We start from the raw sequence: 13,647 nt of genomic DNA, 5'->3' as shown, positions 1-13,647 counted from the left end.
CAGCGATATCCCACCGACAGACACGGCCACCAGAACAATACGCTCACCCACACCCACATCATGGATGATGTTACGCTCTAGGGACATGATAAATCAGTGCCTTCCAAAGTTCATGTTAGCTCGTTTCTATTTAGTTTTCAAGTTGTGCAGTACGAGTTGTTGCAATGGCGCGGCAGCGACCGCTAGGATTGGGCAATGCTAAAGGATCATCATTCTGATCTATCAGCCTCCAAGAGAGGGCGAAATCTGTCAGACCTGCGGGGTCACAGTTACTTCTGCTGTCTAACGGTATCCCGATTCAGTCAGGGTTATCTCGATAAGGTTATCGTAGTTGGGTCACAGAACAGTCAATCTATTGATGTGTGTGTGAGGTCTAGCTTCTGATCTCACGATGCGGCGCGGGCGTTGGTGCCACTATGGGGGTCCTGCCACTCTGATCGAATTCGAGCTCGAACGTTGGAATCCATATGCCAAACGCATTGCTGTTGCTGGGTATCAGGGAAAACGCTCTTATGTGTGTTTTGAAGCGCTGGCGTTGTAGACAGTGCCGTCAGGGGCGTTGCAGGCCGTGCCATCACAGGCGTTGTAGACAGTACAGTCACAGGCGTTGCAGACGGTGCCGTCACAACCCGGCGTTGCAAGCGTTGCAGGCAATAACGGGCATTCTGAACCGAACTATTCTATGCCGGCACCGCAGATTTAAGTAGTAACAACTACCAATGTCAATCGGACTTTGCATCATCACCTCAATCATGAACTCTACGAGCGTAAACACTTTTGTAACGGCAACGTACTCCGTACCTAGCAATTAATTGTATAATCGTCGCCCAAGACAGCAATTATAAAACGAGTGGTGGACTAATATATCTCTCCCATCGCATCCGTAACATCTAAACTTTAACGCCCCATAAGACATCTTTACCCATCGCATCCGCAACATCTAATTCTAACACCCTTTAAGTAGCCTTCTTCTCCTGCTGGTTCAGATGATACGAGTGGATCACGGAATCCGCGTCTTCAACAGCAAGCGGACGGACATCGCCCAACTGCTTGATCATAGCGGTACTATTGGCAATTGATTAGCGCGGGTCCCCCGCCTTAATTCGCTCTCGTGGACTGCTGAGATAGAGACTTACATTTCCTTGATTTGATCATCCGACAGATTGTATCCCAGTTGCTCGACTCGAGATTTCACGGCATTCCAGCCGGTGATTCTGGAGGAAAATGAGACGTATCGAGTCACTATCATCGTTAGTTGTTACGCGCCTAGGGAGTTTGGAGGGCAATAGATGGTAACATACATCCAAACAGGGCAGGGTCAATGATCTCGTAGGTCGAGGGGTTCGCAAGAATCGCTGCTAGAAGTTAGAATAAAAAGCAAAATTACAAGAGAAGCAGGACGCTTATTATAGGGGTCGTCTAACCCTTGGCGTGAATCCCAGCCTTGTGCGTGCTAACACGGAGTTAGCTAGGTTTCCATGTAATAACTAATGGGCAACTCACAATGCACAGAAACCAGTAATAGGGTTGTTGAACTATGGGTTTCAATATTAGTAACTGAAGTTTGTTAAATCGGTCATCCGGATAGAGTTACTTACTGGAATATTCACTTGCACAACAGAAGCAACATACTCGTCTATCTCGCGAAGTAACTTGAGATTATACTTCGATTTAGTATACTCCGGAGAAGTCACAACCATACGAGCCATCAGGGCACCGCTTTTCTCCGCTATTAGTCGCCTTCCAGGCTTTATAATGCAGTTAAAACTTACAGGGGCGTAATGCCATTCCCTGAAAGCGAACAAGTCAGCAACAACAATAACGCCAGCACAGGAGGGATACACACTCTCTCCAATACCGAGGACGCTCGTGTCAACCAACGAAGCACCAGCCTCGAGGGCAGTTATAGCATTCGCGACTGCGCAGCCGGTATCGTCATGGAAATGCGTTTCTTTTCCTTATTAGTAGACCATTTTGAAGGCTAGGACATCCAACTACGTACCAATGTCACAGGAAACCACACCTGGAAGCATCACTCAGGTTAGCCAAAAGTCGGATCGACAAAGTTCGCCAACTTGCCTCGGAGTGTCCTAACGAGATCATAGACCATTCTCGGAGTAGCTCCTCCAACTGTATCAGCGATTCCACTACTGCCATTAGTATACCAATCGATCGCCATTCATATTAGGGCAATAAGACATACACTCGGTCAACACCAGCCTTGTCGACAGCCTTATAGAGAGTAAGGAGGTCGACAAGATCAGAGCGGAATGAGTCTTCGGAGGAGAAGCGTACTTCGATTCCTTGGCTGTTATAGGTATAAGTCTTCAAGTTAGCACGAGCTTTGTGTCAAAACTTACCTCTTGACATATTCAATGACCTCAAGAGCACTCTTTTGGATGATTTCCATGCTTTTGCCATGGCTATATTGGCGCAGCAAGCTCGAAGTTCCGATAACGAGATCGACGCCATCAACACCACACTCCACAGCCTTCTTGGCGTCTTCCATATTGCATCGCACATGTGTGAGAATTTTGGACTAAATGACGATTAAGTGTTTGCTCTAAAGTAATATATTGCAGGGCACTAACCTTCAAGCCAAGCTTGCAAATAGTCTTGCAGTCCTCGAACGACTGGGGAGAACTCGCTGGCGAAGTTACTTCGATATAATCAACGCCGAAGTTGCTAAGCATTGTTGCGATCTTGCACTTGATCTCGGTGGTGAAGAAGCTATTTATGAATTGATCTCCTTCGCGAAGCGTGCCTGCATAGATATATTAATTGACTGACATCTCCCTAGAGTCCCACGGGACGGGGCCCGAGGTTGGGCTGGGGGTAGAGGGAGGGAGCCGTCATGGCCCCGCTTGAATTTTTGCATACTTTCAATAATCTTGTAGCGAGATACGTTGGAAATGTAATCGTCAACGCGCTGATACATGATGGACGATGCAGTGCTGTTGTTCTGGCCGGGGTGGGCATCGTTGGGGGCCGGGTCGGCCGCTTCGTTTTCGGTGCCGCACATGGCGAATGTCGCTCGCAAAGTCGAATTCGATGGACTGGAGACTCAATTGGCACTGGGGACTACTGTCGAGATGGGAATTGGAAATTCAGTGTGTGGCCGCAAGTGTGGTCGACGGTGTGTGTGTTGTCGAGAGTATGGTCGAGATTTTCCACACTTTCCCTCGGAGGCTTTTGGACACCTGGTGAATCAGCCCGACTTCGGAGCCAGCAGTTAGTGGCGGGGTGGGGCTCCACTTGTAGGTACGAGACAGCTTACTTGTATACTGTAACCTTAGCTGTTTGGGGCGGCCAATGATCAGGTAAGCACGAGCGGAGCACAGAAAACCTCGCAAGCGCGCGCGAGAAGTAATGTGTCGCCCTAATTGATTGATTAGTTGCATAAGGGCTCGGATTAATGTTAATCCAAGAAGGCTCCCACACTAGGGGCAACAAGTGGCCACTGTGTTCCGAGTAGGCCCAAAGTAGGGAAAACGTTCATTGGAAATGGCCACTGTGGTCAGAATCTCTTTCATAGAAGAATCAATACTTCGTTTGTCATTACGTATGCTCCTATTGAAGAACACAGCGTACGGAGTATAGTGTGTCATAATTGCCCTCGCTGCCCCAAAATTGGTTTTGGTACTCCGTAAGTCAGCCCGGCTTCGGAGCCAGCAGTTAGTGGCGGGGTGGGGCTCCACTTGTACTTACTTAGGTACTCTGTACGGAGTACGAGACGGCATATTTGTGTTCCGTACGAGGAGTACTCCGTACTCCGTACAGTACTTCGTATTACAGCCTCAGCTGTTTTGGGGCGGCAAATGATTAGGTAAGCACGAGCGGAGCACAGAACACCTCGCAAGCGCGCGCGAGAAGTACTTAATTGCCCTCGCTGCCCCAAAATTGGTTTTACTTACGTACTATTTATTTGGGCAAGCAAAGATCAAGATGGTCTACCTACCAAAAGCCCTTGGGACAGGCGAATGTACTTAGGCATTCTGTGTACGTATGTGTGCGAGACAGAGAGAGAGCATATATGGAGATGAGTGACGTTCTAGACGGCTACCCTCACTCCTAGGCAGGCAGAAGTCCTTGTAAATATTGTTCATTCGAAGCCCTCATAGTCCTCGTAGGCGTCATCGTCTCGACCCTCCAAGCCGTCGTCCCTGTCGTCGCTGGCCTCGAACCTGGACTCAATGTCGTGGGGCGCAAACTCGCAAGGCCACGGCTGTGGAACCCGGCCGGCGTCGTTGTCTTTGTCGGCAGCACTCCATTTTCGATTGAGGAAGGGCCCTGGTACAAAAAGTTCCATTAGCAATGCCGGCATCAATGCCGTAGCCAATATTAAACTTACCTTCCAACTTGTCAAAGAAACTGGTAATTGTCTTTTGCGGAATTGCCGCAAGCTTCACTGGTTCCCATTCAGGCCCTCGACTCTCGACCGACTGACATGTTATCAAACGCTTCAAGCCACAGCTGTGTCTGCTGACAATCGACTAGTGCCTGATGGTTTCGGTCACAGAGTGGATGGAGTGGAAATCGGACGGGGAACAGAATTTCCAGGCGGAGGGGGAAGTGGTTAAGTCCAGGCGGTGGATCAATCTTCTGGCGACGGTAGAGGTAGAGTAAAAAAAATGCATTAATCGTCGCTAGGCAGGATATCTTCATATCTTCCAGTCGCGAGGAATCCCCGAGAATCTGCAAGTCGCTTTTTCCAGTATGCTATACAAGAAAAAAATTGCGTGTTGTGAAATCCCGGCTTCCTGGAACTTGCGTGCGACTTGATGATAGACGTTCATCCGATCAATTTGCGAAGAGCGAGAATTTGAGTATATTCTGGCTGCTACCCGCTTGCAAAAAAATTCTCGAAATATGTCGAAGAATTCATTAATAGATGCATTCTTTCCGTCATTCTTGTGCTTGAGTTCCGCATGGTCGATCACCATGTTGATCAATGTTTTGCCGTTGACACGGTCGATGATGGAAAACTCGTCGTCGAGAATGACCAGATCTGGGGGGGCGCACTCCCCTTCGTATTTCTTCGGCACAATCGAGGACGACCTTGTAGTCGTCTGGAGAGTCCCATTCGTCGGCCGCAGCATATTTCCATGCGGTGCGAAGTGCTCCATAATCGTGATACTGCTTGTTCTAAGGCACTCTTTGCACAGATAGTCAAGTTGTTCTAGACAACGATCTGATTCAAAGAGGGTGAATTTGTTGCAACTCTCAATGGCGCATGGTTCAAAAAGCTGAAGCTGCATCTCCCCATGAGGTATTCGGCGCTTGCAGGTTAGGACCGGGACCGGAGCTCGGAAACAGTGGAAACTCGAGACAGTCCGGAACGGGGACGGATAGGGAGCTTGACCGCACCGGAAAGGCGGGTCTCGGTAAAAGATCGGATCAGGTTCGCTAGAAAGCAAGAAACACCGTCTGCTCTCTAAGTACACGTCAAGCCACTGACTGGCAGATTAGTAGTTGAGTCGGTGATGATGAGCGAACACCAGCTGTTGTATGTTTTTTTTGGTGCCCCTCAGTGCTCCATAGAGGACATATAAACGTCTCTAGGCCCCGTACGAGTACATACGACCATAGGTAGTGGAAAATACTGGATCCCGTCTGCTCTCCACACGTCAAGCCACTAACCGGCAGATTAGTAGTTGAGTCGGTGACGATCAGCGAACACCGGCTGTTGTATGTTTTTTTGCTCTATCCTACTTTTTGGTAGGTACATGTACTCCATAGACAACAACAGTACTTTGTACAGAAGTCGATAAACTTTTGCCGTTGGCATCATGGACAGATAGTCACTCTGGTCACTAGAGGGCTGAACTCTCGAAGAAGCATAACTCCTGTTGTTACAGCATACCTAAGGCTAATGCCCCATCCACTTTCCAACACGCTCCTTGGACACTGATTCCGCATGTCTTTGGTGTTCGTCGGCTGGTTCAGGGAAACGAAAGGTCACGAGACGGAGAAAACGAGGTGCCGAGGACACCTTGATCCATGCGAGCGCTGGCCGTTGTGTGGATATCCCTCCCACGGGTGTTGCCAGTCTCAATATCAATGCACTGTGATTGGGATACTACAAGGTAAGAGTGTCCATCTAGTAACGCCAAGCCAATGCGCGAGGTCAAAAACGAGAGGAGGCTGGCTGTATCATAGGTTCCGTTCGCTTGCAGGAGGCGGCGTCTGCGGTGTTTCTGTGAGACGGACAACTGCTCGGCTGAATGTGTGAGTTGCGCACCGTCTCATCTAGCCCCGAGTGGCGCATATGAGATGATGGAATACTGGTCTGAAATGAGTTCAGACAGATAATTGTTGGCCATGACGCCATGCGAGGTCGCGCCGGGCCTGTCCCAAATATGCACCAAGCCTATGTAGAAAGACACCACGGCAAGCGTTGGGTTCTGCGTCCGTCCTGGCAGCCAACGCCATCACGGTGCTTCCCTTCTTTTGAGCTGACCTACATGGTGATCAGCTCGACATGGTGTTCGCAGCGTGTGACGAGTCTCGTAGCGCATGCAGCAATACCCAGACATTTTCTTGTGGAGGTTCAGTGTACCATTCAGCTCACTCTGGAGCTTGATTTTTCCATTTGATTCGCAATCCCTCGACATCCTGGGCACACCGCTCAGCTTTGGCGACGACAGCGCGGGCTTTGGCGACGACGGGGGCGTCTATCATCTTGCCGTCGAGCGTCCAGGCGCCTCGACCAGAGGCAGCAGCCTTTTCATCCGCAACGAGAACCCTGACTGCCCACTCAACCTCCTGCTCCCCTGGGGCAAACATTCGTTGGACAGTCTTGACTTGGTCCGGGTGGATGCATTGCTTGCCGTTGAAGCCCATCGACTTGCCACCGGCGCACTCCTGTTCCAGCCTCTTCAGCCCCTCGTCACCTTTGTACGAGGTGCACACAAGGTCGATCGTGCTGGGAAGAGAGGCTGCGCGGGCAGCCGTGACGATTGCCGACCGGGCGTAGAGGAACTCGGTCAATGATGGCGTACGGGTGATGGAGAGGTCGAGGGCGAAGTCTTCGGCGGCGAAGATGAGACCGCTGAGATAGGGAGACGCCTTGCATATGCTGGCGAGGTCCATGATGGCCCGGGCGGATTCGATGAGGGCGACGACCTTGACGGGATTGTCGGACCCGAAGACGTGACGTTTTGGCGCAACGTGTCGAAGGACATCCGTCACAAACGTCAGATCTGCCGCGGACTCTACCTTTGGCACGACGATGGCATCGACAGCCGGGACGGAGGCGAGGGCGGTCAGGTCGTCGAGCGCAAACGCCGTGGATACGGCGTTGACACGGACGGCTAGCTCGCCGACGGATTGGGGACGAGAGGCGAGCGCGTCGAGGTGAGACTTGAGCTGCGAGCGAGCGGCGCGCTTGAGGGAGGGTGTGACGGAGTCTTCGAGGTCGTACGTTATGTTGTCAGACGTGAGGCCCAGGGACTTGGTGAGCATCCTCGAAGACGAGGCAGGTACTGAGAGAGGAGTCAGCGAATGCGGGAAACAGGGACGAGATGCCGGCGACGGAAGTGGAGGGAGGGTACCGTATAGGAGAGAGCGTCGGAGTATGGAGGCCACTGACGCTGCTGCGGCCATGATTACCACCAGGCTGTCCGCTTCTGCGCCGTCGAGCGTCGAAGGGAATGAATGATGAGAGTCGAATATGGAGCGGGCCTCGAACGTGCAGGCATCAAGTTGTGAAATGCGACTTGAACTCCGAAGCGAAGCAAGTTGCCACTAGGCGTTCAATGGCTGGAAAAACAATCATTCCTCAAGAGTTGGAGTAGATGGAGGAGATGATGATGTTGAGTCTCGCCAGTCTGAGCAGAGAAGAGTCAAGAACTACTCCGTAATAATCAACAATATGACCACTTTCGCACCAAAGTACACATTGGGATACGCAATAATTAATATGGAGTATGCAGTTTTAAATTTACACAGTGCAGCAATATCATCACCAAAGCACAGGTTCTCCCCTACGGGACAGAACGGTATAGGTCTAGCGCCTGATCAGCTCCAGAGTCTTGTGCGGGTAAATACAGCACTTCGTAGCGTACAATTACAAGTACTAGGACATAAAGACGGTGTACTTACGTACTTTAAGGAAGTACGTTTATACATGTACATGTACAGTACTTAGTAGGCTTAAGTAGGCGTACTTAGGTGCACGGTGCACTGTAGCGATACATATGACTACTAGTACGGAGTATTACTGTACAGTAGTTTCTGAAGATACTTGCGGGTAATACTTGATACTTGCATACACTCCACCCATTGGTACGTACTTAAGTAAGTACTTAGTACTCCGTACGGAGTACGGAGTAATTAATTAATACTTACAGTTCGGAGTACAGCAAACAGCTACTACTTATGTACCTTACTTAATCATGACTTGTACAGTGCGTGTCTGGCACATGATACGCAGCTGGCTCCACTGATTACTACCCGCATCAAGCCCTCTACTAGCAGGATACTGTACAGTACGTGAGCTACCAGCAATCATATCTGTACTAGTTGTGAACACGACGACAGCTTCCGCATCCCTTTCCGACGACAACACGAACACGAAACGCCGACCTTCCCTCCCCCTCTCATCGTTGCGTGTGCGCATTCTACCCGCCGATCGCTGAGCCCACAGCGAATGACGGCATCGACGATCCTTGTCCGTACCTACCGAGCGAGAGCGACTCCAGCGGAATCGGGCGGACGTCAAGGGACAGAAGGAAGACGAGAAGAAAGAGCGAAGAATAAAGGAAGAAAATAAAGAGAGCTCGAGGAGAGAGCCAGTTGTACGCATCCTACCCGTACGCAGAACCTCGAAACATGGACGCGGCGCAGAACAACAACCCCGGCGCGCTGAGCTGGCGGCTGAGCTCGCATCCCATCACCCTCTTGACGTTCCTGGCTTTCAGGATATGTACGTGCCATGATTCACTTCCCCATCCTCCCAGACACTCGGCGGCGGGACAAGGCGAGCAGAAGGAAGTGGACAAAACTGACGGGGTTTGCCTGTAGCAAGCGTCTTGATATACTTTCTCGGCCTCTGGATCATACATAGCATGTGCGTCTTCCCACCCGGCCCGTTTCCATGATCGCCCCCCAGGCTGACGGGCGCCACCCTCTCAGGATCATGATCTTCATCATCACCATACTCCTCCTCGCCGCCGACTTCTACTACCTCAAGAACATCGCCGGCCGCCGCCTCGTCGGACTGCGCTGGTGGAACGAGGTCAACTCGCAGACGGGCGAGTCCCAGTGGGTGTTTGAGAGCAGCGACCCGGCCACGAAGATTGTCAACAGCACAGACTCGCGCTTCTTCTGGCTCGCCCTCTACCTCCAGCCCGTCCTGTGGCTCCTGCTGGCCATCTTGGCCCTCGTGCGCCTCCAGTTTTTGTGGCTGCCTCTTGTCGGTGCGTCGTGCCACGCTCGGCTCGCCCCCCTCCCCTTCCTCTCCTCCGCGGGTCTCCCCCATCTTCCGGACGCGGCTTCGGGCTGACAGGAAGCGACAGTCATCGCCCTCGTCCTCACTATCATGAACACCCTTGCCTTCTCCCGCTGCGACAAGTTTGGCCAGGCGTCTAATCTGGCCGGAAGCGCCCTCGGCACGACAAACCTGGCGGGCAGCATCGCGAGCAACATGTTCAGCCGCTTTCTCACTCGCAACTGAGCTGGCGATTCGTCGCCCCGTCCGCAGAAAATGGTCGTTTCGGGAAGCCATGCAGGCGAAGTGGCAAGATGTCAACGGACTAGGAGGAGTTATAGTTATGCTGCCGAAAGGGGGTGCAGGTGCGGGTGTGTTGCAAGGGGCACAGCGGACCCTGCTGACGTCGGCGCTGTTGAGCTGCCAGTCTGGAAGATCGAGAGGCGCGGCATTGCATGTACACTACTCGGGCCGGCCAATGCAAAGCGCACGACATGATGCGGGACATTTATATCGTGAACATGCCTCCGGTGACGCAGGTTATGGAAGGGGGCCCCGAGAGCAACCCTTGAGCCCACCGAACCAAAGTGCTCTGTCGAGAAATACGGGCAAAGCGTGGAACTCGGCTGCATGCTGGGAGGCGGCACACAGGATCGAGCGACGGGTGCCTGCCCATGACAGGAAAACGCCGAGGACGACGCCAACAGGAAATTCCAACAGTCGCAAGCGCAAAACGGAAGTGATGGCGCGCAGAACGCGTGCGAAGGCGGGTATGACCCTCGTCATCGCTGCGAGAATCGGGCAAGCTACACGACCATGGCCAGACCCCCTACCTCCTCGCGGAGCGCTCAATCTCGTCATCCAGATGCCGTTCCTCCTCCTCCAGACGCCTGATCTCTTCCGGCGTCATTCCCTCCTCGACCAGGTGAGCGACGGTGCGGGATACACCATGGGCTGCGTTATGCGCCGTCGGCGTCGGCAGGTGACCACCACGCTCGACGCGGTGCGGTGCCAAGATGGCGCCGTCCTCCGGGGCGACGGAGCCGTCGTGCGGCGTGTGATCATGTTCCGAGTAGGGCAATCTCGGCGAGTCGACGGCGGGCGCCGTGTGCATCTCCTTGTCATGCTTGAGCGCATCGGCCGCGGTGTCGGCGTGTTGACGACGATGACGACGACGACGACGACGAAGCAGCATGAAGACGAGGGCGGCGATGAGGATCAAGGCGATGGCACCTCCCAAGACAATGCCGACGATGGCGCCCGTGGCAAGGCCGCCGCCGCCGGCGTTCTTTGTGCTGCCCTCGGGCGAGACGGAAGGCCCGTGGTCGGGATTCCCGCTTGGGACTGAACCGAGAGCAGAAGAGCTGGCGGCAGGCGCTTCGGCGGTTGAAATTGCGGGGTCCAGGATGGTGTCGACGCCAGCCAAGCCGTTGCCACTACGTAGCCACCTTTCGACGGCTGATGTTAGGTTTGGATCGAACGGATGTACGCCTTCGGTGACGGTGAAGATGCCGGATTGCGAACGACCCATGACATTCCCGCACAGCCAGTCGATGCGTAGGACCATCTCTTTGCCGAGTGCTTGGCCGTCGCCGGCGTCTTCCACCTGCTCGGCAGTTCCTTGACTGGAAGGGTTGGTTTGCCGCCTCAGCGAATCGAACACTAACGTCACCCTGTCGGGCTCGACTATCGGTGTTGGTGGTGTCAGCTGGGTCCATCGCAGTGCAGGAGACCAGTCGACAGGGAGAATATTTGACGAGACCTACCATTGCGGAAGTAATGTGAGCCTGCCGGCAACAATCCGAGAGGTATGCGCACCCCGTCGATCTCGGTGTAGCTGCTCGTCTCATCCTTCTTGAAGTGCCAGCTGACCCTCTGCAGCTTGACGGTGTTGTTGGCGGCACGGTATGTGAAGACTCTATCGGGACTCTCATTGACGGAAAATATGCGATCGGTAGGCTGGTCATTGATGCCAAAGCGGATGACGGCAGTCGAGGTTGACGGCGAGGGCGAGGGCGAGGGGGGAACAGCCGGCACTGTTGGCGGTCCCGTTGGCGGTCCCGATGGCAGTGCTGCTGCGACAATGACTGTTAAGGAGACTTCTGCTGGGAAGCGCCCATTGCCGACGACTTCCTTGGATCCCGATCCGTCCATTCCCGCACGCTGAAGCGTGATGCCCGTGATGCCAGCCCTTTCTCGTCGATTGCTCGCACCTTGGGCAGCCTGCCTCCGCTCGCCGGATAGCGCCCCCTCGCAGCAACGTCCACAAGGACGCAGGAGAGGCGGTCGGGATGGAGAGGGTGGACGCGCGATCAGAGATTACAGAGAGCCGACAGCAGATGCGGGAGGGATGGAGGTGGAGGTGTAGGAGGGATGGACGTGACAAGTGCAGGTAGGAGAATGCCACGTAAGACGGGCCAGGAGACTGGCCAGCGGCCGGGCCAGAAGCTGAGCAGAACGCTGGGCTGAAAGCTGGGGAGACGACCCAAGCGGAATAGGAGAGGGGATCCAGGTGCGGCGTTGATGTGAATCAGCTCGCCGGCCAGGGGTCACGGCCAGCGACGTCGGAGGAGACGCTGCGACGAATGTGAGTCCTTCGAGACAGCCCTGTCTGCCATATCAGACTGATTCGTCGGCGGCAGTGCCAGCTTCGGGCCGGGATCAGCTTCGACGAGGCCGCCTCCCACCTGCGGCCTGACTGGCTGGCTCTGCGTGTGTGATGGACGAATACATGTCTCGCTGGCGTCCTGGCCATGTTCCAGGGTTGGTCGGGCAGCCGCTGTCGTACGCATGCATGGCGTCGACGCACAGGTGCGGAGCAGTGCAGAGCAGAAGCAGAAGCAGAGCAGTGCAGAGAGAGCAGAAGGGGAGGCTCTGCTCGCTGCTCCAAGGCACGCCGACAGGCTGGCAATCCCGTGCTCAACCTTGGGCCGTGGTTCCATCCACCGCCGTCCCGTGCTTCGGTGCACGAGCCTCGATCGGTGCCATGCGACTGGGTACTCCTCGGGGCCATGAGGCGAGAGCAAGGGAGCGGGAGCGTCTGACGGTGGCAACGATGAAGTGGTGGCAGTCGGTCAGAGAAGGAGAATGAGGGCATAGCAGTGCTGGTGCGAGGACCAGTTGATGGTCACCATACGGAGTACTTACATGCAGGTACTATTGTACTTGTACACAAGGTCCTATGCACGTAAGCACAGTACCTAGTACTAGGTAGTTTCCTACCAGATCAGTTAGCATAGCACTTATAAGGCGCCCAGGGAGTATTACCACTGTGCTGTACTCCGTACATGCGCTCATTTCTCCGCTGCGGCTGATCTGCCTTTTCCCAGGGACCACGGGAAGAGAGACGGCAGCTAGGCCTAGGATGGTGCAAGGCGGGGGTGTGTTTAATAGGCCACAGCACATCACCTACTTGTACAAAACCATAATACTGGCAGATAGTAAGTGCTCCATACGGCACGGCACGGCACGTACTTACTGTATGTACTGTACATGTCCCTACGTACCTAGTACTTGCACCTACTGTACGGAGTATTACGCTTTCACCTATTCATGTACCTACCTAGTACCTACCTAGTACTTACAGTACTTACACCTGCTGTACGCTTTCACCAATTAAGCAATAATAAGTACCACACTCCGTACAAGCACACTTATCTACAGTGAGTACGGAGTAATACAGTGCAGCAAGTACAAGAAATACAGGTACTTGCTGCACTTCCTTGTACGTACTTTCGCCTGTACTTGGGCGTAAGTGTAAGTACTTATGTACAAGTCCAAGTTCTGTACTCCGTACTGTAGGTGCGAGTACGTACTGTACGGTTACAGTACTACAAACAACTCCGTATACATGCATGCACATGTTGCCATATCTCTTCTCTGCTGCACTGCACCTCACGTCCTCGTCGATGCATCGTCATTTCCATCTGCGTTTCCACGCTGCCTCAACCAGAGCGAGATATTGCTACGTTGCCCAAATTCGAGTAGCATCCGACCCTCCGTACATGGATTCCACGGTACCGTATCTTCCTACTGCGGCACTCCACCTCACGACCCGAATGCATTGTCATGCCCATCTGCGGTTTCCACGCTCCCCCGACCAGAGCGAGATTTGTTACGCTGTTGACCAAAATTTGGGTAGCATCCTTCGACTCTCGGCGCAGAGCACAACCGCTACGAGGCCGTTCACTGCAAGAATACTTGTGCCGACCAAATCA

General features: G+C 53.5%; 5 protein-coding genes and 1 non-coding gene across 6 annotated transcripts; 2 read left to right on the top strand and 4 right to left on the bottom strand.

Moving 5' to 3' along the window:
- Positions 1 to 956: 956 nt before the first annotated feature.
- Positions 957 to 3,022, bottom strand: DCS_01122 (Homocitrate synthase, mitochondrial; the record flags this gene model as incomplete). The annotated part of the gene is made up of 13 exons (XM_040798457.1): positions 957 to 1,065; positions 1,137 to 1,242; positions 1,302 to 1,358; positions 1,425 to 1,453; positions 1,504 to 1,535; positions 1,599 to 1,719; positions 1,773 to 1,791; positions 1,847 to 1,951; positions 2,003 to 2,023; positions 2,217 to 2,308; positions 2,361 to 2,539; positions 2,592 to 2,764; positions 2,881 to 3,022. 13 exons carry the CDS (start codon positions 3,020 to 3,022, stop codon positions 957 to 959), a joined length of 1,185 nt encoding a protein of 394 aa, XP_040659340.1.
- A 1,080-nt stretch (positions 3,023 to 4,102) lies between these two features.
- DCS_01121 (uncharacterized protein) lies at positions 4,103 to 5,126 on the bottom strand (the record flags this gene model as incomplete). Its single annotated transcript, XM_040798456.1, has 3 exons — positions 4,103 to 4,290; positions 4,352 to 4,442; positions 4,845 to 5,126. The coding sequence occupies 3 exons, from the start codon at positions 5,124 to 5,126 to the stop codon at positions 4,103 to 4,105; spliced, it is 561 nt and encodes a 186-aa protein (XP_040659339.1).
- Positions 5,127 to 5,579: 453 nt separating this feature from the next.
- Positions 5,580 to 5,695, top strand: DCS_r12. Its single transcript, XR_005881871.1, has one exon. It is a non-coding gene; the product is annotated as a 5S ribosomal RNA (ribosomal RNA).
- An 872-nt stretch (positions 5,696 to 6,567) lies between these two features.
- DCS_01120 (citrate lyase subunit beta) lies at positions 6,568 to 7,464 on the bottom strand (the record flags this gene model as incomplete). Its single annotated transcript, XM_040798455.1, has 1 exon — positions 6,568 to 7,464. The coding sequence occupies one exon, from the start codon at positions 7,462 to 7,464 to the stop codon at positions 6,568 to 6,570; it is 897 nt and encodes a 298-aa protein (XP_040659338.1).
- A 1,368-nt stretch (positions 7,465 to 8,832) lies between these two features.
- DCS_01119 (Golgi apparatus membrane protein tvp-23) lies at positions 8,833 to 9,676 on the top strand (the record flags this gene model as incomplete). The annotated part of the gene is made up of 4 exons (XM_040798454.1): positions 8,833 to 8,926; positions 9,025 to 9,070; positions 9,136 to 9,419; positions 9,519 to 9,676. 4 exons carry the CDS (start codon positions 8,833 to 8,835, stop codon positions 9,674 to 9,676), a joined length of 582 nt encoding a protein of 193 aa, XP_040659337.1.
- Positions 9,677 to 10,259: 583 nt separating this feature from the next.
- On the bottom strand, positions 10,260 to 11,584 carry DCS_01118 (uncharacterized protein; the record flags this gene model as incomplete). The annotated part of the gene is made up of 2 exons (XM_040798453.1): positions 10,260 to 11,116; positions 11,197 to 11,584. 2 exons carry the CDS (start codon positions 11,582 to 11,584, stop codon positions 10,260 to 10,262), a joined length of 1,245 nt encoding a protein of 414 aa, XP_040659336.1.
- Positions 11,585 to 13,647: the final 2,063 nt, after the last annotated feature.

Source organism: Drechmeria coniospora, chromosome 01 (genome assembly GCF_001625195.1).
Source record: "Drechmeria coniospora strain ARSEF 6962 chromosome 01, whole genome shotgun sequence".
NCBI classification, from domain to species: domain Eukaryota; kingdom Fungi; phylum Ascomycota; class Sordariomycetes; order Hypocreales; family Ophiocordycipitaceae; genus Drechmeria; species Drechmeria coniospora.
This window is presented reverse-complemented; position numbering and strand designations above follow the sequence as displayed.